This window comes from Apostichopus japonicus, chromosome 19 (genome assembly GCF_037975245.1).
Source record: "Apostichopus japonicus isolate 1M-3 chromosome 19, ASM3797524v1, whole genome shotgun sequence".
NCBI classification, from domain to species: Eukaryota; Metazoa; Echinodermata; class Holothuroidea; order Aspidochirotida; family Stichopodidae; genus Apostichopus; species Apostichopus japonicus.
The window spans coordinates 9753110-9780867 of NC_092579.1; the positions used below are offsets into that span (position 1 = coordinate 9753110).

General features: G+C 37.1%; 1 protein-coding gene across 5 annotated transcripts; it reads right to left on the reverse strand.

Annotated features, from left to right (window-relative positions):
• On the reverse strand, nt 1–27373 carry LOC139959939 (3-oxoacyl-[acyl-carrier-protein] synthase, mitochondrial-like). Of its 5 annotated transcripts, none has more exons than XR_011790264.1 (13): nt 15689–16028; nt 13473–13589; nt 11835–11899; nt 10507–10614; nt 9804–9875; nt 8860–8946; nt 8204–8355; nt 7470–7584; nt 6688–6754; nt 5974–6111; nt 4395–4543; nt 3772–3992; nt 1–446 (listed from the first exon to the last, which is right to left on the reverse strand). XR_011790264.1 is itself a non-coding variant. In XM_071957885.1 (12 exons), exons 1-12 carry the CDS (start codon nt 27356–27358, stop codon nt 3822–3824), a joined length of 1347 nt encoding a protein of 448 aa, XP_071813986.1. In that variant the 5' UTR covers nt 27359–27373; the 3' UTR covers nt 618–3821. The 5 variants fall into 5 exon arrangements, 2 of the variants coding, with proteins under 2 accessions (XP_071813986.1, XP_071813985.1); XR_011790262.1 differs by having other exon boundaries at nt 3768–3992; nt 15689–16027; XR_011790263.1 differs by having other exon boundaries at nt 3756–3992; nt 15689–16027.
• Nucleotides 27374–27758: the final 385 nt, after the last annotated feature.

A 27758-nucleotide genomic window follows, 5' to 3' on the forward strand; every position in this document is an offset into this window, starting at 1 on the left:
TATATATATATATATATATATATATATATATATATATATATATATATATATCGAATCACTTTCCGATTCTTCTTCAACTTTAGTCCTATTTCTAAACCCTTCGGGGGAAACTTCCATCAGCTTGTCATTTTGGATCGATGAAGCGTTCGGCACGTCGCTACCAGAATTGGAACAAACTTTTCTGTCTTCTTCTGCCTTCAGGAGGTTATCGTCTGGTAAGCCTTTCCTGATCTGGTAAGAGTTAGACTGTACTTAACTCGGAGGTGAGATGGAGGCTTTCATGTCCATAATGAGACTAGAGTAGGGATCTGAATCGGCTACAGGGGCTTGGGATTCCAGTTTATTGTCTCTGTCTGATGTTTCGTCATCTTCCCAAGTCTCTTCCAAATTTAAGTCTTCTGGAGGTCTCTCGGTGAGCTGTTCCATGGTGGACACCATAGGTGGTTCTGTCCATAAAAAGAGTATGAAAGAAAATTACTAGATAGGAATACACAAGCCATGTAGACGTAAGAACTCTGCATAAAGTGTAGATCATGCATGTTACATTTGAAGACTCGAATGAGTCAACGATAGCCAGTAATTTTAAGGGCGAAAACGGATTGCTTTTGGCGATAGGAGGGGGTGGGGGATTAACACTTTCTTGGTGGGAGGGAGTCAGAGCCACAGACAGAGATCTAAGAACATTTAATGATTTCCCTAACTTATGTAATGTCAGAAATGTCAATTTTTTTTATTATTATTATTTATAACCCATCTACTAGTGAAATGTCTAGTATTGTTGTATCAACTACAGTAGTTACAGAATATTATTATAAAATGTAAAAAAAAAAAGGAAAAGGTTTTGATTGCAATAGATTTACAAGCTATATTACAATGGAAAGACATGAAGGAAAAATTCATAAAAAAGATGATTTTAGAAACAAAGTTTAACAAACCTCAGTTAATTTGTTGTGAATGGTTGAAAAACAGTGCTATCAGACCAGGCTAGATTTTTTATGCCACTTTTAATTTGTACGGGAACGACCCATTAATTTGCCGAGGTTCATCGGTTTAGAGTGACAAGACTATTTAGTCTAATACTTTATCCATTTAGCTGAGTTCCTCAGATCCAGCACAAAATCACAAAAAGATATTTACCTGTCTCAAATGACATGTTTACAGTGGTAGTACAAATTTGTCAACTTTTGGATAGATGGTGTTTAATTTTCTTTCAATGGGTGCAAGGGTGTTGTTGTTTTAATATCAAGTTAAAGGAACATGCTTTGGTTGAGTGAGAATTTATGTAAAGCAATGGGTTAACAAAACTTAACATTAACATTAAAGCCTGTTCTAGAAGAGCTGATAACATCATCAAGTTAGCCTTTAAAGGAACATATCGGAGGTTTAGCATATTTTAACAGTGAATAGCTTGGAACTGGATCAGCAGTGTGTGAGTGTAAAATCTCAAATTTAGTTTAGTTTAGTTTAGTAGAAAAAAGGATCAGTAGGGACACTTAAGTCCCCATCAAGGACCCTATAAAGAGAGGGAAAAAACTGAAGACACAAACACTCAGACCCGATTACAATGCTTAAAGTGCTTGTCCAAAGCATACTTAAACCCATTGACACTACTTGCAAGTACAACTTTCTCAGGCAAATCATTCCACTCATTCACAACCCTATTAGAAAAAAAGTTATGCCGAATATTATTCCTACTATGCGACTTTTGAAGTTTAAGACAATGACCTCTTGTACAACTACTGTTTGCCAACATGAAAAAGTCAGTAAAGGATAAATTGTCGAAACCATACACAATCTTGAAAACCTGGATCAAGTCCCCACGTGACCTCCTAAGCTCCAGTGTGGTGAGATTCAACAGTTGTAACCGCCTATAATAAGGAACCCTCTTTAAGGAACTAATCATCCTAGTAGCCCTCTTCTGGACATTTTCAAGTACTTCCTTATCCTTAGCAAAGTAAGGGTTCCAAGCCTGCACAGCATACTCCAGATGAGGCCTAACCAACTGCTTATAAAGCCTAACTACGATGTCCTCTTTCAGAAAACTGAAGTTCCTCTTGATCATACCCAAAACCCTATTACCTCTTTTAGCAGCTTCAAGACAATGTTTAGAAGGTTGCAGAGATGAGTCAATGTAGATACCTAGGTCTCTTTCAACAGAGACCTCCTCTAAATCCACACCATTAAGATTGTATGTAAACTTTTTGTTACTACTACCAATGTGCATTACCTTACATTTATCAATATTAAAAAGCATTTGCCACCCCTGAGACCAGGAAAAAACCTGATCCAAATCCATTTGAAACTTCTCATAGTAGCTTTTGGAAGAGACCTCAGAATACAATTTAGTGTCATCAGCAAACTTCTTAGCTTTACACAAAATATCTCCGTCGAATTCACACCAATGTGTCAAAGGATGGATCATTCTTATCGTAATGGTGTAGGTTTGATATTTTTACGGATTTAAATATAAAATCATAGCCCTGCCCTTGTGAATGTAAATATGTTGCAATTACCATCAATTCTGTTTTAGCGCAATTTGTCTCAGATTATTTCACCTTCAAATTGTCCTGGATGTGAAAAAGTTCCAGGACACTGGACACTTAATAGGCATTAATTAATGGAAAATAGCATTCCAGTAACATAGACATGAACAACAACAAAAAACCAAAATGACATTTTATTCTCTTGCTCTCTCTCAATCACATTCATTGTGTTCTCGTCTAAAAAAACTTCAATAGAGCATAAAGCTTATTAGAAAAAAAGTTCAATGTAACCAGTTGATACGAATGTCATCACGGTGTTTTAAGGTAATTTCTAAGTAGACATTCGGCATATGGTATATTCACTCAAACCTACACATCTCTCCTCCATCAGTTAACACAGTTTCCTACATTTTGTATGGTTTGACAATTTATCCTTCACTGACTTTTTCATGTTTGCTAATAGTAGTTGTACCAAAGGTCATTGACGTTAACTCCAAAAGTTACAAAGTAGGATTAATATTCAGCATAACTTTTTTTCTAATAGGGTTGTGAATGAGTGGAACGGTTTGCCTGAGAAAGTTGTACTTGCAAGAAGTAAAAATGGATTAAAGAAAACTTTTGGACAAGCACTTTAAGCATTGTAATCGGGTCTAAGTGTTTGTGTTTTCTGTGTTTTTTCTCTCCTATAGGGTTCTTGATGGGGACTTAAGTGTCCCTCCTGATCCTTTTTCTACTAACCTTAACTAGCCAAATATGCTGTTCAATTCAGGAGTAAGGACTGGAAAGGTAACTATATACGTAATATGTCTGACAATGATATGCAGCTCAATGCATAGTAAAGCCTTTAATATTGCTGCAGTAGCGACCGAATATGAAACACTGTTTAAGACACAGGATTATATGTAAAATGTTGCACTTACACAACATCACAAAGTACACTTTGAACAATTCAAATTTAAAGGCCTTATACATGTCAAAACAACAATTTTAACATATGCATGCGCAAATATATGTATGAATAAGCAGATGCTAATTGAGACTACAAGAACATCCAAAAATTCTGCTTTAACTGGTTTGTAAATTTGATAACAAAAACGTAAAAAGTGGTAAATTTGACATATCAAAGGGTGATATCATCAGTCATCTTCCCATTTGACTTCTTTAAATCTCATATTAATAAAATTTAAATAGTCATAGCTGTAATCATTCCTTTAATTGGATATTACTTTTCATCGAACATCGATATTTCATCACGACAGATCAAGAATTAACATCTTAAATTGCCTTCGTCTGTTCTTTCCCTTGTCCATCAAAGACATGAACAATCATAGACCACTGTCATCTGACGCTTCCAATGCATAAAGAGGCATTGGTACCGCCAAACCCAAAAGAGTTTGTGAGTCCAATCCGTCTACCATCTCCCAGCCAAACCTGAGATTTATTAGGCACATAATTCAGATCAAATTCATCGTCTGTCTCTTCTAGATTAATTGTTGGAGGCAGCTGACCCTGGAAGAGAGGAAAATTGGAGATGAAAATAAAAAAATACTTTAGGGAGGAGTAGAAATAGTTTAAATAACTTCACAGTGGTACTAAAGATTATGTATGTATGTATGTAGTTTAGATCCTCCTGCAAGCAGGAACTCGCGAAGAAGCCATCCGCAAGCTGACCGAAGTCAGTCTCTTACATTCATATTTAATGTCCATGATTATGAATTGTCAATTGTCAACAACTCTGTAACTGGACGACATAAATTAATCTTTGAGTGACTCGAACTCGGGATCTTATGATTGAAAGGCACCGGCGCTAACCACTGAGCTAACACTCCAACCAGCAATCGATGCTCAATGTGAAGTGTAGATTTAAATTATATTTTAACACGGAAGATAATTAAGCTTATTATCACTTACATGTTGACATGCTAGTACAGTGAATATTGCTTCTAATGCTCCAGCAGCACCTAACAGATGACCCGTCGCTCCTTTGGTGGAAGACACAGCCAGGTTGTTGGCATGGGAACCAAAGACAGACTTGATTGCCCGATTCTCAATTTCATCGCCTGTAGGAGAAGTGATGAAATACTTGTTTATCATCCAGTGCCACATTAACAACCTCTGGTGATCCTACAGCACCATATTCTTTCCACATCCCCATTAAAGTGTGAATGCACAACCCAAAACTAGAAGTCTTTCTTGGCAGTGTTCACAGCAGTCTGTGACCTCAGGGGGATGCTTCACCTTTCAAGCCCCTTGAATTTGGGGGGCCTTAAGCACTGATCTGATCTTCCCATTGCATAATCTGGTACTGATCATACCCATTTGTACCATATTTTGACAGTTACCTGTCACAAATAATCAGCATGGCAAATTACACCTCAACAATTACCATGTGGCAGCCACTTTCTCCTTCTGTTAAATCTGCTCAGATACCTCATTCTTTTAGAAGAGATCAACAGTCATTTTGGGTCATTGGGTTAAAATTTTAAGCAATTATTTGTGAGCTACTCTTCTTCCTGGCCATCTCTTGTGAATTTGTTCTTTTGCTGATTGCGTTCTATCCCTTTCTTATTTCCTTTTTATTACTTTTCAGCTTATTCTCTGTCCTGTTTCTTTCTTTCCTTATATTTTGTAAATATCTTTTGTTGAATTGAGATTCTTATCATTCTTCACTATTTTTTTGGGGGTTCTATGGTCACTAGCCTTATTAACAGAATCACTATTTTCATACTATGTTATTTTATTTCTGTGCCGTATGTTATAGTGTTTTTTTTCTGTACAATAATATGAGATATAAATCTGAATGTAATTGTTAATGAACATGTTCTGGTCAATTTGTTTAGTATCCAGAGTTATAATCTTTCTCATCTGGTAATTCACAAAATCACCAAAAATTAATCTGCAAATGTAAAATGTCCCTTAAAAATGTATGACAACTTATTACGGTACCATCGGGAGCAATAAATATACAGTTAATGTTTCAAACTCTATAACCAATCATTGCCCCATTGGGTGCATAAAAAACTTAGTCTCTCATTAGAGTACTAGCAAATTTTCCAGGAAATGAATTGGACTTCTCAAATCTGTTAAATTTAATGGAGTACTTCAAAATATTAAGAAATCCATTCACCAAGTGCAGCCACTGGTTAAAGCAGTAAACAGTTTGGAGGGCGGGACAGGAGGGAAGAACTACTACTTGCAGCAAGCAAACAGGAAATTTGATCAAATAAAGGGCACAACTCTCTTTCCAACCAAACTACCCTAACTCAGTGCTGTGATTCTCTCCAACCCAATAACCCCATCCCCCCTCCATCTTTGTGATGTGATCAGATCTTGATGTTAACAATTGCAATGAATTTTATTAAACTTACTTCAACATTTCTAATATATTTGACATTTATTAATGACTACTCCCTTTAAATGGTAAACATCAAACTGGAATGTAACTGCTGTTTCATTGGGTGTCAAACCCACTACAATACTTTCACCTTACCTAGAGGTGTTGAAGTTGCATGAGCATTAACATATCCAACATCCTCGACTCTGACACGTGCATCCCTCAGGGCAGCCTTCATGCATCGTTGTGCACCGAATCCATCTCCCCTAGGGGCGGTGATGTGACTGGCATCACCTGTCATTGGATGGGAAAAAGTTTAATTTACAAAACTAGCAGAGCTTGGGACAGTAGTAACTAGACTTCACAGGACAATGTATCATACGTTAACTCATTTGTTTACATTAAATGTAAAGTTGTAAGTGGTAAACCAATGTAGAACATGAAATATGGTCCTTTATTTACTGGTACCATTAGCATTGAATTTCCTGCATCTGCATATATCAAACTAGACTTTTACAGGGAGAATACTGAAAATGAGTACTTTAGTTCTCAAAAGAAACAAGAAAACACATATAACAATAATTGTGCAATAAATTAATATACATGTGACCATCAAATAAATTTGTAAATATTCCAATAGAGAAAAGGAACCAGTAAAATGATTTTGTACAAAAAATGGCAAAGTTGTAATGAGTCTTTTGAGAAACTAAAGCTTTGTTGATATTAGACTCCCTTGTGATTTTGATTTTTTTATGTTTCTAGCAAAATATCCCATTTTCCTTGTTTATTCTGTTTGATTCACAGCACTTTGTTATCATCTATTATTCTAACAAGATTCCTTTTATTGCTACAAATGTTGTTCAACCTCACCTGAAAGACCGTAGCCGAGTATCTCTGCTAGAATGTTTGCCCCTCTACTCTCCGCATGATTCCACTCCTAAGTGAGAGAAAACATGACAAGTGTTAGCTTTAAAGAGTAAGATAAGAAAGGAAATTATCAATTTAAAGTTTACAAATTGATTGTTTATTTGTATCAATGGCTTTCCTATACCTGACATTCCAACACTCAGAGTCTTACTGGGCTTTACAATAGTTTGTAAAATCTCCTGGGTTCAGGTACCAACCCCCTGGGTTTTGTCTTTTCAAATCTTTCCAGATTTACAAATTTAGGGGTTGACAGGTCTGTCAAATAACTTTCAATGGTTAAACTGTCAAACCAAGACACACAAGCTGTGAACAATTCAGCACGTTGCTGTCTGAGCATTACACAGCACCACATCTATGGGTCCTTTATAGAGTATCCCAAAGGATGCAGCCACAATCCAGTGCACACAACTATATACACAAGCTATATACATAAGTCCCTGTTTATACACCTGGTTGCTAAGAGGCAATTGAGCTAAAGTGCCTTGTACAAGTAAACAATACTTTGATCTAATCGATCGTGGAATCCTGCCACTAAGCAACATCCATCCTCCCCTCCCCCACCCCCACCCCCACTATAAACTGTCCCTACCCTTGATCTTGCAGACACACATACTACTAGTAGCTAAAATAAATCCATATTTCAACAGGCAAATTGTTGACTGACAATTGTAACCATCTAAATATGGGTATTTTTGATTGATCAGATCAACCTTAGCAGACCAAACCTCTAATATGAGAACTGCTGCCCCTTCAGCCATCACAAAACCATCTCTCCTTGCATCAAAAGGTCTGGAAGATTCTTGTAGTCTGTCATTATACTTGGTGCTGAGAGCACGTGCCCTGGGAAATATAAATGATAAGGGATCAAAGTTTTTGACCAAGGATCCTAAATGTCTACTCAGAGGGCAGCACATTTGTATTCTTTGCTGTCACATGTTTTTATATGTTAATCATCCAAAGAGCTGTTAAATATAGTTTACTGTAGAAGATTACTATAACATCCTAACATATGGGCACAACAAGTATATTCATAAATTCCATCGAATCTGTTTCCTTATTTCAGCATTTACTTCTGAGAATATAAAGACAGTTATTGTCTAGCTGAAACATTTGCTAAGGCATGCCACACCGACAAAACTGTGATAAATAATAAATTATTATTTGATCCTTAACCATGACATGAATACATTGTTATTATCATGTAACACTTTCACTTAGTCATTTTTTTTCTGACAAAATAATAACAATATTTATGAATAGTTAAGGATAAAATTTGTTGGTAAAACAGATCACTTGTGAAGATATAACTATTTAACAGGTTTCAGCAAAGTAAAAGATGTTTTGCCATCTTCACATTTCTATCTGTTAGATTTTGTTTTCTTCCTTTTGACAGATACAGAAGAAGAAAAATCTGATACTAGTCTTGAGGAAAAAAACAATCACTTGCATTTCTTAATACCTTGAAAAGCCTGCCACTGCTACCGGACATATGCAGGCCTCCGCTCCTCCTGCTACCATGACCTTAGCATCACCATTGCGGATAAACCTCATGGCATCACCAACTGCGTGACAGCCTGTGGTGCATGCAGTGGACACACAGTGGTTAGGTCCCTATGAGAAAAGGAATACAAAATAGTTAGAGAAAACTTCCAGATACTACCAGTGGTGTTAGCAGATGGGTCTCACCTGGTGGGGGTGCATGGAAGGAGCAGCTACATTATGTAGAGGGGCAAGAGTTCTCATATAGGTCATGACAGATGTGTACATAACAGATCTATGAGATATATAGTATACACAGTAATCTGGTGGGGAAGGGGCCCTGTTGAGGAGGGAGAGGAGTAGTACCATCGTGGAGAGGTAAGGGCGATGGGTACAACCTCTACCTGTCGATTTTGTATTATAGCAAAAATTGGCAACAAGTAAATACGTGTCTTATTTTTTCTAAACGAAAACAGAAGATTTAATGAAGTGAGACATTCGATACATCTCAATCATGGATTCTTTATAGATCTGAATAGGAAAGAGGCCAAATAACCACATGGCAGAGCACAGCAGAAGGGATTATTTGATTGTCCCCTTCTGATTCCTTCCTTTCTCTGTGTACATCACTCTTACCTGGAAGCCATACCTGATGCCAATGTGTCCAGCTGTGAGATTAGGTAAGATCCTTGGCACAAAGAAAGGACTGACTTTGCGGTACCCCTGTAGACAAATGGAAAACAAAAGGTTATATTAAAGGATGTCACTGGTTCTTTAAACTAATGTCACTGGTAATGATACAGTGACTTAATGGGGGACACTAATTGGTATCATGGAGAGAGAAGAGGAGAATAAAGTCTTTTCTTTCTGCACTATGTGCTGAACTTATTGTCACAGGTAATGATGATACAGTAATCTATAAAGAAATACAGACGTTGTCAGGGATGGCATAAAGGGGGGTGGGGAGAAAACAAGAGAATGTCTCAACTTTTTGCAGGCTATGCTGCAAAAATGACTGCAGTTCTATAAGTTTATACAAACCAAAATGTCTCCCACAAGAAAAACCTGCAAATCCTTCCTTGTTCCCTTACACATGCTGATCCATTCAAGTTCTATCACATTGTAATGTGTGATTGAATTAATGTTGGCGTCAACTGTGCGTGTGTGACGGTGTTAACAATGTTTATGCGTGTGTCGGTTGTGCGTGTTGCTTGGGATGTGTGTGGTGCATGATTTGTTTGAATGGTGCGTGTTGCGCATGTTTTCTTTAAATAGGGTTTGGAACGGATTAGGAGGCAGTTATTACTTAGAGTATATAAAGACAAGACGTGTCCTGTTATATTGGTATTAATTTGTTTGTAAAGATAAGATATCTTGGTAAGACTACTTTGAAGTTTGGCAACAAATACACTTTGACGTAGTGACAAATATTGCCCTCTGGTGACTGGACTCTTTATTTATTTGTTAAACACATAAACGTATAACTGACCAGTAAGTGTTGTTCACTGCATGTTCTAGATTGATGCAAATCAAAATCATTTCTTTTCATTAAGGAAAATGGAACAAAACAGATGACTTACCTTTGTCTCTAGTGTTCTACCAGTGTCAACAATTTCCTGGAGTCCTGGTAAACTGACACCAACAGCCATACCCTACAAAACAGAATCATTATTATAACCAATTAGACAAGATATTTAAAGATTCTTTCAGGTTATCCCTTGGACAAAAAATTCTTATTGTATTTCTTGATGGTCCAAACAAATATTGATGCCCACAAAAGGTAGCAAAAACAACAACCAAGGTGTATATGGCAGGAGAGCTGTGTGGGTTTGGTGAATAGAACACCAGCTTTGGGCCATTAAAATTTAACTTTGAGTGGATCAACGGCCTACTACTATTTTTTGTTTAATTTCAGTTCCTCCAAGGTGATGGGGCGATGCCAATCTACTATTTTGAAGGTACAGTATTTACTTACAATGCAATCTGTATATGATGTAAACAACAAGTCCTTCACCTGATGATTTCAAAAGCTTACGTGATTGTCCAAACAGAAATTTGGTCATCGCATACAATCGAAGTACTGGTCAAAAGCTTGCCCTAGAGATGGGCTAATTTAATTGAATTAAGACAGGTAAGAAAAAGCAACTAAAGAGTTTGCACAACTACTCAGATTGAGTGCTTTTATTTTTTTCTCTCTTTTAAATTGTTTGTTTCTTCTATTTTATATTTTGATCTTTTTCTTTCTCATATTCAACATTTGTTCACTCAAAATCAATAGCTTACTGTGTCCAGTTTATCTTGATCTGATGTCGGTTTCCATTTGGCTTGACAGAGGGCTTCCTCTGAGGCAACAAGAGCGAACTGAGTCACATCTTCTGCTATCTTCAACTCCTACAGGATAAGTAAAAGCAAGAGATTTTCAGAATCTTCATCATCCTTCTTATAAACAGTTGTCTTTTTTACAATAACCAATTCCCACTCCACTCAAGAGTCACCCAGTTTATGACTTTGAAGTTCTGTAGTAAAACCTTGGCAGAGTGCTGTCTCCTGGTCCAAAGAGTTGCAATTAAAATACTGGTTGTTATCTGTATGCAATGTTAACAAGGCTAGATACAACTGGACAACTACATAATTCAGTGCTGGAAGTAAACAAAGGCTGTTGTATTTCTCCACGATAGCCTACAAAAGCACCCATCAGGGAAGGTCACAACGGCTGTCTTGCCCAAATTCTTTGGCTGTAATTTGGCAGCTGTGCCCTTTCACTTGAATGCAATTCCAAGTAGATAAATAAAACCATTTTACAAAATGAAGTCCACGAAATAAACTTCCACAAGACAAAGATCAGTTAATATCAAACTATGAGTCACATATATGTGTTTGCATACTTAGTGATTTTTACATTATGTTAGCAGAGTTAAAACATGATTGAACCAACCAATAGTATGTGTTATGTGTTCTGCTTCATATTCATAATATCACATTTAATACTGATGTTTCTTTGACTGTCCAGCAACATAATTGTTTTTGGCCTTGGTGCCCTACTACCAAACAATGTTTGACCTTGGTGCCCTATTTGATGACCTTGGGGCCCTCCCAAATTTATAACAAAGAGGCCCAATGGCCTTGCCCTGACCAAGCCTTACTTTCAGCCTTGTAACTAGGCTACACTAATAGCTGATAGTTTTTTTGTGTTTTTTAAATAATCTGCCTGGATTAAAACTATTATCTCATAAATTTAGTAAGAAGTTCAAAGTTCAAGAAAACTGGGTTGTAAATAAATATGTTGTAGATACAATCAATCATTGTTACTTTATCATTTAAAGCCACATTTTTGAATAGCTAAGTTTATTTGCAATGACATTTGTTTCCTTGTTGCCTACCAAAAAAATATGCCTGTACATGTATAGGTTGAATATAAATATTTTAAAAAGTAGATAATTTGATGGTTTTGATATTGTAAATGGTGATATCAGGAGCTAAACTGGGGGCACCTACTAGTAACCCCCCCCCCCCCCCACAAAAAAAAATGTGACTTAAGATTGTACTATCTCAGTTCAACAAAAGGCTAAATTGGGATAAATTTTACACACTTTCACTCATACTGTACTCACAGCTTTCGTAAGGTGACTCGGAGCATGAAACTGGCCGTCGCCCTCGCCCCTTGGAACCAATCCAGCTGTTGGTAAGCATCAAATAATATTGATAAAAGCACATTAAATATAATCGAATAACAAATGCAGATTAAAAATGTAAATATAACAATTACGTATATAAACCACACCAAGCAATATTGGGTACAGAAATATTTTACTGTCCAGATGAATGATATCGAACGGATTAGTCATGCTCATTTTGCTGGGAGCATATATGTGGATCTAAGGTAATACTGATAAAACAATTATTGATTGATTGATTGATTGATTTATTTTGTTTCATCACGTGAATATATACAATGTGATAGGAAGTCCTTTAAAAAACCTTCAGATGGCTTAACAAAGTAGAGGACTCCCTGTAAAGAAAAGGAAAAAGAAAACAAAATATATAAGAAGAAATGAACATGTTCAATTAATAAGATGCAATAATTTTTTGAATAAAGTTTCTTCTGAATGATTTTGCAGAAGGTTTATTTGTAATATTGTCTGATAGAGAATTCCATGTTTTGATTGTACGTGCCCTTAGTGATAACATCCCCATTGTAGAATTATATCTGTTATAATGTGCATTGCCTGAAAATCTGGTATTGTAATGATGAACATCACTGTTACTTATTAAGTAGTCATTAAAAGCATTTGGTAACAGTCCATTCCATGCCTTATAAGCAAATGTTGCAAGATTAACCCGAATAATGTCATCAGTTTTTAACAACCTAGAATGATTTGTGTGGTCCCGTGGTTTGGCATGTGTTATATGGTGGACTGCTCTCTTCTGCGTAATATAAATGGGATTCAGATTGGTATATCTAGTACCAGACCATATGTTACAACAATACGTAATATGTGGCAGGACTAATGTCTGGTAGAGAATCTTTAATATGTGTTGTGGCAGATAATGCTTAAGCTTAGCTAAAACACCAGTGTTTTTTGCAACTTTTTTACAGACAGTTGTAATGTCTTCACACCATTTAAGTTTATGATCTATATAAACGCCTAAAAATCTAGTGCTTTTGACTTGTTGTAGTCGTTGACCGCCCATAGTTATATCAGCATTCCATGTAAAATTGTAAGAAGTATTAAAAACTATATAGTTTGTTTTATCAATATTCAATGATAATTTGTTGCCAGCAAACCAGTCGCTGAACTTGTCTTTATTCAGTTGATACTTCAATATGAAATAAAGTACTCGATTGTGGTACGAAGAAGATATTTGGATCGTCAGCAAACAAAACAACTTTAACTTTACCAAAAACTTTGGTAATGTCATTGACATAAAGGATGAAAAACAATGGACCAAGAATAGAGCCTTGTGGCACACCACATTGTATTCTCTACGGTATTCTCTCCGGTATTATCATCACTGATTACAAAACGTTTTTTGTCGAAAAATTTACATTGAGTAGAAATGTAAATATTGACAAACATGATTTCATACTGATTATAGACATGAATTCTGATTAAACACGATTTGCAAACTATCGAGGATACTAATAACTCAGTGACCAGTGAAAAGATTTGCCAAAGTTGTTTTGGCTACCCACAAAAGACATGAAAACGAAATAAATGGTTCAGTTCTTTCATCCTCAAACATCTTACCTACTTTACTTGGTATTCCTTCATATTTTTCTCCACTCAGCAATCCAATGCCACTCTTGCCTTGAAGTAATTTTGACCATACATTGCTGACACCAATCCCCAATGGTGTTACAACTCCTGGAAGATATAAATTATTCACAAGAGACTGTGATGGTATGAAAATAATGATTTCAGACAACAACAAAAAATGAACAAGTTCTGAGTTCTGACAAGTTTGGTCATCTTCATAACATTCAGGTAAGTGATTACTTTGTACTGTAATTGGACACTGTAAGTTATCAGTGTTAACCTACTGTAAATTGCAGACTACCCTGCATTTTTATCTTTTTAGCTGTGACCATCTGATCATGGTTTGGTAAGAGATGTCTGACATTCTCCCTGAAGTTCCACCAAGATCATAAAGCTTCTTATACCAGATAAAAACTTGTGCTGAAAGGGGGGGGGGGGGGGGGTGTTGGAGGGGGGGCTTTGATTTAAGTCCTTGTGATCCTTTGTGATGATTTCCACTTCCAGGGTCTGGTTACTAATACTAGTTTAGTTTAGTTTAGTTTAGTTTAGTTTAGTTTAGTTTAGTTTAGTTTAGTTTAGTTTAGTTTAGTTTAGTAGAAAAAAAAAGGATCAGGAGGGACACTCAAGGACCCTATAGAGAGAGAAAAGAAAAACTGAAGACACAAACACTCAGACCCGATTACAATGCTTAAAGTGCTTGTCCAAAGCATTCTTAAACCCATTGACACTACTTGCAAGTACAACTTTCTCAGGCAAACCATTCTACTCATTCACAACCCTATTAGAAAAAAAAGTTATGCTGAATATTAATCCTACTATGTGACTTATGGAGTTTAAGACAATAACCTCTGGTACAACTACTGTTAGCAAACATGAAAAAGTCGGTAAAGGATAAATTGTCGAAACCATACACAATCTTGAAAACCTGGATCAAGTCCCCACGTAACCTCCTAAGCTCTAGTGTGGTGAGATTCAACAGTTGTAACCGCTAAGGAACACTCTTTAAGGAACTAATCATCCTAGTAGCCCTCCCCTGGACCTTTTCAAGTACTTCCTTATCCTTAGCAAAATATGGGTTCCAAGCCTGCACAGCATTCTCCAGATGAGGCCTAACCAACTGCTTATAAAGCCTAACTACGATGTCCTCTTTCAGAAAACTGAAGTTCCTCTTGATCATACCTAAAACCCTATTATATACCTCTTTTAGCAGCTTCAAGACAATGTTTAGAAGGTTGTAGAGATGAGTCAATGTAGATACCTAGGTCTCTTTCAACAGAGACCTCCTGTAACTCCACACTGTTAAGATTGTATATAAACTTTTGGTTACTGTACTACCAATGTGCATTACATTGCATTTATCAATATTAAAAAGCATTTGCCACCCCTGAGACCAGGAAAAAACCTGATCCAAATCCATTTGAAACTTCTTATAATAGTTTTTGGAAGAGACCTCAGAATACAATTTGGTGTCATCAGCAAACTTTTTAGCTGTACACAAAATATCTCCGTCGATGTCATTTATATAGCAACAAACAACAAGGGACCCACTACAGACCATTGTGGAACCCCACTAGTAACGTCCTGCCAAGAAGAAGCACAGCCTTTAATTACCACCCTCTGTTTCCTATTACCAAGCCAATTCTCGATCCAAGGCAGTAAATTCCCGGTAGAAATACTAGATGATGGTAGGCCTATACTGTAAATTCGCTTTAGTAATAGCATTAAAGTTATTTTAAAAGATAATTGCGATCACGATCTATCATCTAGCTTACTTTGCTCGGTGGCTTAGTGCTTTCAATTCGGCTATGTGATTTCATCAATTAGTTGATCAGATTCCGCGGGAAATAGAAAATGTATACTTGTAAAGGTTGGGAGTCAAACTGCTCAAAGCAAGGAAAAATTTCCCTGACTCTGTGGAATAATCCATGAAAGTGTCTCAGATCACAAAATTGATGATGCCTTGTTTTGGCTGCATTTGTTCATGCTTTGTATATTGAAATTATGAATGAAAGTGGTTACAATTTGACTATTTGTGCAACTACATATGTATAACACAGTAACGCGAATTTAGGGAACACGCGAAGTTACAGTACCGTACACCATGCTATTACTACACAGCAATCTAAGTAGGCTAGGCCTAGTCGCGAATCTAGTACATGCACAACTCTGTAACCTTCATAATTGAGATAATATGACAATCCACTTACCTATTCCTGTGACTCCAACCCTCACTCTACCACTTTCACTCACTATACCAGTCGAGCTACCTTGGCTTCTAAATGGAATATTTAAAGTTCTTTTCGCGCTACAGAAGAGAAATATAGATGCAGGCCCGACTACGGTCTTCTTCATTGTCTTCTCTTCGAGATCGAGTTGAAGTTCGAAAACCCCACATCAAGCAAATTCGGTCCAGTTTTCGTCACAGAGAAATGGTAATCGATCATTGGGTGCTATGGAGGTATTTGTTTAATTTTTTTGGATGGACTTAAAGTTACTTCACACATCTCGCTTCTACAACCGTCTAAATGACTGATATTCATAGCGAGATTTCAAATAAACAAATAGGAGAGTTTGTTTTCACAGTGAGTTTTTCAAACCAACATGATTGAAAAGAGAAAGAGATGTCCTTGGCAATTATTATTTAGGCAAATACAAATAGCGCCACTAACTTTACAACAACATGTTAATTTTCTATCAGGATGAATTTTCACGGGAAGGAACTGGATGAGTGGTAGAAAAAAAAAACTTGAATATGGTTAATATTTCAGCGAATGTCCGGTAAATATTCGCAGCTTTTGAACATCGACTTTTCTGATACCCCAAATGTGGGATGCCGTTACAACCACATATATACTTACGTACACAGGAGGGCAGAGAGGGCTACTGCCCCACCACATGCACCGACATACCTCCGCTCACTTAGAAAAATGGGGGAAATGAGTACAAAGCCTACGTTTCTATTTGTTACTCGTCAACGAGGGATTTACTACACGGCAGTACTAAATCATTCAACTGGATCCATTGTATTAGCAGAAGAGTGTTTGGCAAACAAATGATCAATGTTCGTTTCATTCACCACACAATACATCTAATTTCCGATCTTATTTCTTTTCTTCTATAGAAAGTCACACACTCAAAACTTGGACAGTTTAAAGAAGGTAATACATATGACATGAAACGTTCGAAAATTCCATGTCTCATCTGGGCCACCGTAATTTCTACAATAATTAAATAATGCTTGTGAAGGCCCAAAAACACCTCGGTCCTCCTGTCCCTCGCATAATATTTATAGCATACTACCCAAGTATGGAGTATAAACCAGCATGCACGGTCACGTGAAACCTCTCAGGTATTATGAGCATGACTAAATAACTCATTTAAAGCAGGAGAAACATGCTCATTTCAACTATCCGCGGGTTAACATAACACAGTTTGGGCAAATGTTACCATTTTAACATAACTAGATGTTAACCAAAACAGTCTCAGTACCGTGTTTTCATCACAGGATAATGCACGAACGGGTGTATGGCGCAAGTAATGCACGAAGCCGTATAGAGTTACTGTACTGTAGTTCATCCAACAATAACGTTGAGCCCCCGTTCCTGCATTATCCGTGTGATAAACGCACGGTAGAGTGTATGGCGGGCCATCAGTCTCAAATCATGGGAGATCGACTTATACCGATTTAAATCGACATATACCAGTTTCCTTCGACTTATACCAGTTTCATTCTACATATCATCGATTTAAATCGACATATACCAGTTTCATTCTACATATCATCGATTTAAATCGACATATACCAGTTTCATTCTACATATCATCGATTTATTTTACTTATCATCGATTTAAATCGATTTAAATACAATTGATTTTTTTTTTTTTTTGGGGGGTTATCAAATTTCATCACTAAGCCCAATTTAAGCGGGGAACAAACTTTCGCTTTGTTTCGGTTTCAGGCGCGTAGCCAAGAATTTGCCAAGGGAGGGGCCAAACTGTAGGCAAACTATCAGAGCAGTAGGCATTGAAAACTATCTAAGCTTAGCGCCACCATTTTTGGAGCGAAGCGTACAAGAAAATTTTGGCTGAAAATGCCTCCCAGATCGCTGTAAATGGCACTTCCCAGGCCTTGTAAATGGCATCTTCAGCATTTTCTCTTTTGTAATTACTAACAATATCGTAAAAACATAAAAAAGAAATTAAATAGGGAACCCATATCGATGTGGATCAATTATATATGAGTGTACGAACAGATACTTACTGTACACTCATACACAATAGATGTACAGACATGATAATAATGATGAGTGGCAACTACCTGTATACGGTCACAGATCAAAGAAACGACCTCGAAGTGTCATTTACCTCATGCAGCATGTGTCGGATGAAGGTTTCACCACCGCCAAATATGATTTGGATAAATAATGTCACGCATTATTTTCTATTCATAGCCACACGAAATAAACTATGCCACCAAATATTGGTGGGATATTATATACTATATCCCCTACCTAAAATATTGGGGGAGACTTGTCCCCGTCCCTCCCCCCCCCCTCCCTCATGATTGCCGCCCATGTGCGAAACTAACTGTTTCACTGTCGGTTATCGGTATATACATGTTTATGTCTTTGTATTCCTTCTTGAAACTGTATGGCTGAGTCATTTCTGTTGGTGGAATTGAACCACCTGCAAAATAAATTCTGCATCACCTGAACAGATTTGTGAAATTGCCAAAACAGTTAGCAAAAGAGAAATCAAAAGCAATAGAACCATGTAAACTGAAGCCGTTTAAATCATTCCCAAGTGTTAACCATTTTGTGAACACAAGTAACTTCAAATGCCAGTGTCCACACTGTAAGAATTTCACTTACAGTAACCACATACCGCACAACTTTCCCTAACACAGAGAACTAGGCTAGTGCAATTATACTACACATGCTATGAAAGTGACCCTTACAGAATTGAACACTCTTGAATTCCTGATATATAGGCCACAACTCTGGTTTTCAGCAGAAAGTTGATATTGGAGTTCACACTTCCAGCTGTAAAGCTGGGTGCTTATCACTCTTGTGTACACAAATTGCATGGCCAGGCAAGACCACTTTTTAATTACGCTGGGATAACTTCATAGTTGGCTTCTTTGCAGAGTGATTAAATATTATGTTACTGTCATTCCAAAGAAAGATTTATACCTTCTTAGACAGATAAGACTCATAGCCAGGAAATCAGAGACAGTGGATTTGTTGACTCAAATGATTATCATTGGATGCAAGGCTGCATAATTTGTGTCAATTTCTGTAAGGGGCATTTCATGTCATGTCTGCCTAATTTTCTGCAACCCCAGTTTCTTGTGCCCTATTGCATTCCCAGTGTACCATTGCAAGTAGCAAACATGTTAGCTAGCAGTGCTTCCTTTTTAAAACATTTTTGTAACAATTAATGATAAACATTATTTAGCCTAGGAAGCTGGCTTATGTAGTATGATTATATTTTGAAGTTGATCAACCAGACAACCACTTACCTAACATCATAATATGCTATTCAATTAGTATTAGGTAAAAACATCGTAAAATTAGAAAAACATTGAAACTCTTGGCAACAAATAGGTTGCTATATGATGTTGCTCACCGCTCAGGGAGTGACATTTAACGAGAAAATCAAAAGTTGTTCTACCATGTGCTATGACAGTGAACTTGCGAATTTGCTCTTCGGTTTGAGATGAAATTAACATGTAGCATTTCAAGGCATTTTCATCTCCCATAGGATCTGACTTGCAGGCTGGTTGTTGCTGTGAATGTCATGTCAGTTCATAAGGGGGTAATTAACACTGCAAATACTTTGTGCTCAATCTCTCATTGAATTATTTACCTAATCAGCCAAGAAACAACATTTATTGTTTTTTCTAAGTCTGCTTAAGTTTACTTTCTTAAGGCCACATAGCTAATGATGGTAAAACCAAGATATTTACACAAGAAGCAGTTCCTGCTGAATATGCCATTCTAAAACCATTGCCATGGAGTTTTGCATATTGTAATGTAGTATGTAGTCATATCCCCATCATATTACTTTAAACATTTGCTTCCATGCCTCTTTGTCTTAAGAGTAACTGCTTACTTCCTGTTCATGACTTATTCACCCTACACCCACATCATATTCGTAGAAGCCCCCTTTGTCTTAATTCCATGAAATACTCATGCTTAAACACAGATGACAACCTGTTGCATCTCATGTGTATTACAAATAAGGTTAGTCATAGTCATCTCCATGTGCCTTAGTAATTATAAAGTAAGACCAAGAGTTTATGTCACAGAGAGGTTATTGCCCCCTCACAGGAAGTTGAAATGACTTAAATACTGTTGTTTTTTAATATGTAAAAGACTAAGATTCCAGACTTCACTTGTTACCATTTTAACATAACTAGATGTTAACCAAAACAGTCTCAGTACCGTGTTTTCATCACAGGATAATGCACGAACGGGTGTATGGCGCAAGTAATGCACGAAGCCGTATAGAGTTACTGTACTGTAGTTCATCCAACAATAACGTTGAGCCCCCGTTCCTGCATTATCCGTGTGATAAACGCACGGTAGAGTGTATGGCGGGCCATCAGTCTCAAATCATGGGAGATCGACTTATACCGATTTAAATCGACATATACCAGTTTCCTTCGACATATACCAGTTTCCTTCGACTTATACCAGTTTCATTCTACATATCATCGATTTAAATCGACATATACCAGTTTCATTCTACATATCATCGATTTAAATCGACATATACCAGTTTCATTCTACATATCATCGATTTATTTTACTTATCATCGATTTAAATCGATTTAAATACAATTGATTTTTTTTTTTTTTTTGGGGGTTATCAAATTTCATCACTAAGCCCAATTTAAGCGGGGAACAAACTTTCGCTTTGTTTCGGTTTCAGGCGCGTAGCCAGGAATTTGCCAAGGGAGGGGCCAAACTGTAGGCAAACTATCAGAGCAGTAGGCATTGAAAACTATCTAAGCTTAGCGCCACCATTTTTGGAGCGAAGCGTACAAGAAAATTTTGGCTGAAAATGCCTCCCAGATCGCTGTAAATGGCACTTCCCAGGCCTTGTAAATGGCATCTTCAGCATTTTCTCTTTTGTAATTACTAACAATATCGTAAAAACATAAAAAAGAAATTAAATAGGGAACCCATATCGATGTGGATCAATTATATATGAGTGTACGAACAGATACTTACTGTACACTCATACACAATAGATGTACAGACATGATAATAATGATGAGTGGCAACTACCTGTATACGGTCACAGATCAAAGAAACGACCTCGAAGTGTCATTTACCTCATGCAGCATGTGTCGGATGAAGGTTTCACCACCGCCAAATATGATTTGGATAAATAATGTCACGCATTATTTTCTATTCATAGCCACACGAAATAAACTATGCCACCAAATATTGGTGGGATATTATATACTATATCCCCTACCTAAAATATTGGGGGAGACTTGTCCCCGTCCCTCCCCCCCCCCTCCCTCATGATTGCCGCCCATGTGCGAAACTAACTGTTTCACTGTCGGTTATCGGTATATACATGTTTATGTCTTTGTATTCCTTCTTGAAACTGTATGGCTGAGTCATTTCTGTTGGTGGAATTGAACCACCTGCAAAATAAATTCTGCATCACCTGAACAGATTTGTGAAATTGCCAAAACAGTTAGCAAAAGAGAAATCAAAAGCAATAGAACCATGTAAACTGAAGCCGTTTAAATCATTCCCAAGTGTTAACCATTTTGTGAACACAAGTAACTTCAAATGCCAGTGTCCACACTGTAAGAATTTCACTTACAGTAACCACATACCGCACAACTTTCCCTAACACAGAGAACTAGGCTAGTGCAATTATACTACACATGCTATGAAAGTGACCCTTACAGAATTGAACACTCTTGAATTCCTGATATATAGGCCACAACTCTGGTTTTCAGCAGAAAGTTGATATTGGAGTTCACACTTCCAGCTGTAAAGCTGGGTGCTTATCACTCTTGTGTACACAAATTGCATGGCCAGGCAAGACCACTTTTTAATTACGCTGGGATAACTTCATAGTTGGCTTCTTTGCAGAGTGATTAAATATTATGTTACTGTCATTCCAAAGAAAGATTTATACCTTCTTAGACAGATAAGACTCATAGCCAGGAAATCAGAGACAGTGGATTTGTTGACTCAAATGATTATCATTGGATGCAAGGCTGCATAATTTGTGTCAATTTCTGTAAGGGGCATTTCATGTCATGTCTGCCTAATTTTCTGCAACCCCAGTTTCTTGTGCCCTATTGCATTCCCAGTGTACCATTGCAAGTAGCAAACATGTTAGCTAGCAGTGCTTCCTTTTTAAAACATTTTTGTAACAATTAATGATAAACATTATTTAGCCTAGGAAGCTGGCTTATGTAGTATGATTATATTTTGAAGTTGATCAACCAGACAACCACTTACCTAACATCATAATATGCTATTCAATTAGTATTAGGTAAAAACATCGTAAAATTAGAAAAACATTGAAACTCTTGGCAACAAATAGGTTGCTATATGATGTTGCTCACCGCTCAGGGAGTGACATTTAACGAGAAAATCAAAAGTTGTTCTACCATGTGCTATGACAGTGAACTTGCGAATTTGCTCTTCGGTTTGAGATGAAATTAACATGTAGCATTTCAAGGCATTTTCATCTCCCATAGGATCTGACTTGCAGGCTGGTTGTTGCTGTGAATGTCATGTCAGTTCATAAGGGGGTAATTAACACTGCAAATACTTTGTGCTCAATCTCTCATTGAATTATTTACCTAATCAGCCAAGAAACAACATTTATTGTTTTTTCTAAGTCTGCTTAAGTTTACTTTCTTAAGGCCACATAGCTAATGATGGTAAAACCAAGATATTTACACAAGAAGCAGTTCCTGCTGAATATGCCATTCTAAAACCATTGCCATGGAGTTTTGCATATTGTAATGTAGTATGTAGTCATATCCCCATCATATTACTTTAAACATTTGCTTCCATGCCTCTTTGTCTTAAGAGTAACTGCTTACTTCCTGTTCATGACTTATTCACCCTACACCCACATCATATTCGTAGAAGCCCCCTTTGTCTTAATTCCATGAAATACTCATGCTTAAACACAGATGACAACCTGTTGCATCTCATGTGTATTACAAATAAGGTTAGTCATAGTCATCTCCATGTGCCTTAGTAATTATAAAGTAAGACCAAGAGTTTATGTCACAGAGAGGTTATTGCCCCCTCACAGGAAGTTGAAATGACTTAAATACTGTTGTTTTTTAATATGTAAAAGACTAAGATTCCAGACTTCACTTGTTACCATTTTAACATAACTAGATGTTAACCAAAACAGTCTCAGTACCGTGTTTTCATCACAGGATAATGCACGAACGGGTGTATGGCGCAAGTAATGCACGAAGCCGTATAGAGTTACTGTACTGTAGTTCATCCAACAATAACGTTGAGCCCCCGTTCCTGCATTATCCGTGTGATAAACGCACGGTAGAGTGTATGGCGGGCCATCAGTCTCAAATCATGGGAGATCGACTTATACCGATTTAAATCGACATATACCAGTTTCCTTCGACATATACCAGTTTCCTTCGACTTATACCAGTTTCATTCTACATATCATCGATTTAAATCGACATATACCAGTTTCATTCTACATATCATCGATTTAAATCGACATATACCAGTTTCATTCTACATATCATCGATTTATTTTACTTATCATCGATTTAAATCGATTTAAATACAATTGATTTTTTTTTTTTTTGGGGGGTTATCAAATTTCATCACTAAGCCCAATTTAAGCGGGGAACAAACTTTCGCTTTGTTTCGGTTTCAGGCGCGTAGCCAGGAATTTGCCAAGGGAGGGGCCAAACTGTAGGCAAACTATCAGAGCAGTAGGCATTGAAAACTATCTAAGCTTAGCGCCACCATTTTTGGAGCGAAGCGTACAAGAAAATTTTGGCTGAAAATGCCTCCCAGATCGCTGTAAATGGCACTTCCCAGGCCTTGTAAATGGCATCTTCAGCATTTTCTCTTTTGTAATTACTAACAATATCGTAAAAACATAAAAAAGAAATTAAATAGGGAACCCATATCGATGTGGATCAATTATATATGAGTGTACGAACAGATACTTACTGTACACTCATACACAATAGATGTACAGACATGATAATAATGATGAGTGGCAACTACCTGTATACGGTCACAGATCAAAGAAACGACCTCGAAGTGTCATTTACCTCATGCAGCATGTGTCGGATGAAGGTTTCACCACCGCCAAATATGATTTGGATAAATAATGTCACGCATTATTTTCTATTCATAGCCACACGAAATAAACTATGCCACCAAATATTGGTGGGATATTATATACTATATCCCCTACCTAAAATATTGGGGGAGACTTGTCCCCGTCCCTCCCCCCCCCCTCCCTCATGATTGCCGCCCATGTGCGAAACTAACTGTTTCACTGTCGGTTATCGGTATATACATGTTTATGTCTTTGTATTCCTTCTTGAAACTGTATGGCTGAGTCATTTCTGTTGGTGGAATTGAACCACCTGCAAAATAAATTCTGCATCACCTGAACAGATTTGTGAAATTGCCAAAACAGTTAGCAAAAGAGAAATCAAAAGCAATAGAACCATGTAAACTGAAGCCGTTTAAATCATTCCCAAGTGTTAACCATTTTGTGAACACAAGTAACTTCAAATGCCAGTGTCCACACTGTAAGAATTTCACTTACAGTAACCACATACCGCACAACTTTCCCTAACACAGAGAACTAGGCTAGTGCAATTATACTACACATGCTATGAAAGTGACCCTTACAGAATTGAACACTCTTGAATTCCTGATATATAGGCCACAACTCTGGTTTTCAGCAGAAAGTTGATATTGGAGTTCACACTTCCAGCTGTAAAGCTGGGTGCTTATCACTCTTGTGTACACAAATTGCATGGCCAGGCAAGACCACTTTTTAATTACGCTGGGATAACTTCATAGTTGGCTTCTTTGCAGAGTGATTAAATATTATGTTACTGTCATTCCAAAGAAAGATTTATACCTTCTTAGACAGATAAGACTCATAGCCAGGAAATCAGAGACAGTGGATTTGTTGACTCAAATGATTATCATTGGATGCAAGGCTGCATAATTTGTGTCAATTTCTGTAAGGGGCATTTCATGTCATGTCTGCCTAATTTTCTGCAACCCCAGTTTCTTGTGCCCTATTGCATTCCCAGTGTACCATTGCAAGTAGCAAACATGTTAGCTAGCAGTGCTTCCTTTTTAAAACATTTTTGTAACAATTAATGATAAACATTATTTAGCCTAGGAAGCTGGCTTATGTAGTATGATTATATTTTGAAGTTGATCAACCAGACAACCACTTACCTAACATCATAATATGCTATTCAATTAGTATTAGGTAAAAACATCGTAAAATTAGAAAAACATTGAAACTCTTGGCAACAAATAGGTTGCTATATGATGTTGCTCACCGCTCAGGGAGTGACATTTAACGAGAAAATCAAAAGTTGTTCTACCATGTGCTATGACAGTGAACTTGCGAATTTGCTCTTCGGTTTGAGATGAAATTAACATGTAGCATTTCAAGGCATTTTCATCTCCCATAGGATCTGACTTGCAGGCTGGTTGTTGCTGTGAATGTCATGTCAGTTCATAAGGGGGTAATTAACACTGCAAATACTTTGTGCTCAATCTCTCATTGAATTATTTACCTAATCAGCCAAGAAACAACATTTATTGTTTTTTCTAAGTCTGCTTAAGTTTACTTTCTTAAGGCCACATAGCTAATGATGGTAAAACCAAGATATTTACACAAGAAGCAGTTCCTGCTGAATATGCCATTCTAAAACCATTGCCATGGAGTTTTGCATATTGTAATGTAGTATGTAGTCATATCCCCATCATATTACTTTAAACATTTGCTTCCATGCCTCTTTGTCTTAAGAGTAACTGCTTACTTCCTGTTCATGACTTATTCACCCTACACCCACATCATATTCGTAGAAGCCCCCTTTGTCTTAATTCCATGAAATACTCATGCTTAAACACAGATGACAACCTGTTGCATCTCATGTGTATTACAAATAAGGTTAGTCATAGTCATCTCCATGTGCCTTAGTAATTATAAAGTAAGACCAAGAGTTTATGTCACAGAGAGGTTATTGCCCCCTCACAGGAAGTTGAAATGACTTAAATACTGTTGTTTTTTAATATGTAAAAGACTAAGATTCCAGACTTCAGAGACTGTACTTCAGATACACTCCAGCAATAAAGCTCATATTCTATACAATTATATCTATGTCTGGAGTTTCTCTTTATCTGTTGTTCATTATACTTATTTAATAACGAAGCCCAAACTAATTGAGCCGGAGCACACCCCAACGTAACAATATATATACATTCACAAAGCGAAAGAACATATTAAAATTGGGGCCAACATAGTACAGTAGGTCTTTTAAAGGAATCTCTAACAAGATGAACAATCAAATATTTACTCTTTACTTCTTTAGCTTCCAAGGGCAAACTTGTTAATTGAGACAAATGTTATCAATCTGCGCAGTAGTAGCATGGTGGGCTCATAATTGACGCACCTAAAAGGCATTGAAGAGTCCCCCCAGACCGAGTGCAGCCATCTGAAAAAGTTAACTTTATGTTGCTTGCAAGTGACCTTTTGTTTGTGTAGCTACAAAATGCAGACAAAAATGAAACGTGATACCTTGTTATTTATTTTTTAGCCGGACCTAAGATGTCCATCGCTGTATCGTTTATACACTGTGCTGTGGGTATTGACCGCAGCTGTACATACTGACTGTACATTTGTGTCCAATTACCGATGGTAGCAAGCTGTGTGTGTATTTTCTAGGATCAATAGTGGTGTCTAACACTTCTGTTACACCTCATTCGAAACTAGGTCAGATTACCGGCATTAGACGTTTCTTTTTGCATGAGTCTTCACACCCTTTAATGATTTGATTAATAATGTCTATCAACGAAAAGTACAAATCACTCAACTGTATGAGATTTTTATATGTGTAGTTCCTCAAAGTTGAAATGATCTCAAAGTATTTATTTTTGTGACTACGCATCGTACACTGAAGCAGAATTAGGCCTAGGCCACAAAATGTATTCCGTGTCAAGTTCTTTCATACCCCCGCCTACACTGACGCATTCATCAATAAGCTAACTGTAATGTTGGCCTAAGTATACATTTATTGACTTTTGATGCTGTTTGCTTTGCTCTGAGCCGCTAAGCTCTGACAGGTCAGTCTCAGAGATTAGTGGTATCATATTAAGGTAATTTTGGTTATTTTTAGGGAGTAACATTTTCAAATACCAAGAAACTTGCAAAACTGGGGGAAGGCTTTAAAAAAACACAATTTGATCAGCACATATCTGTAATGGATTCAAATTCATGGAATATATAACTCTGCTTCGCTGCGAAAAGTTTAGGTTCCCTTCTGTAACGCACTAGTAATCTATTTGGAGGTGCGTCAATTGCGGGGGTGTGTCAATTATGAAACCTTCACTATATATCCTAGCAAAGTAATGAGTGCAAAGAAGACTGATTATAACTAGACGAAAACAAAGTATGTTAAAAGACTCTTTGGTTACTTAGTGGTTGGAAATAAATAAACAAAGTCATTCATCTTAATAATTCTTACCTACCACAGCAACTGCTGGGAAAGTTGGTTGAACCTCTGGAAGTATCAAGATCATGAGCCTACCAGCCTTATGCAATACAAAGTTTGATGATTCCAAATACTCCATAAATCGCCATATGGTACTATAAGTTTAAAGATTAGTCACCAAGAAAAAGTCTTTAGTTTTACCACGAAATGGAACTAAACGCTACATTGTTATAGCTGCAGTACACCAGTGTACAGAATGGGATTTCGTGGAACCAGTCCATGTATTATCCGATTAACGAAAACAATTGGCGAATTTTAGCCAAATTTCTCGTCAAAGGCCAAGTCATTCTGTTGTGATAAACTAATGAGTTGCTCCTGACAATTCCTCCTGGAGCTTCGGTGACTTCATTTTTCCATCCCCCCCCCCCAATGTGCGTCACGAAATATGAAAATGAAAGAACTTTTCGACGAACATCCCGCTGCATTAATAACTCCGGTGAATGAATCTGGTGATAAATCTGAATCCTGGGATGAATTCT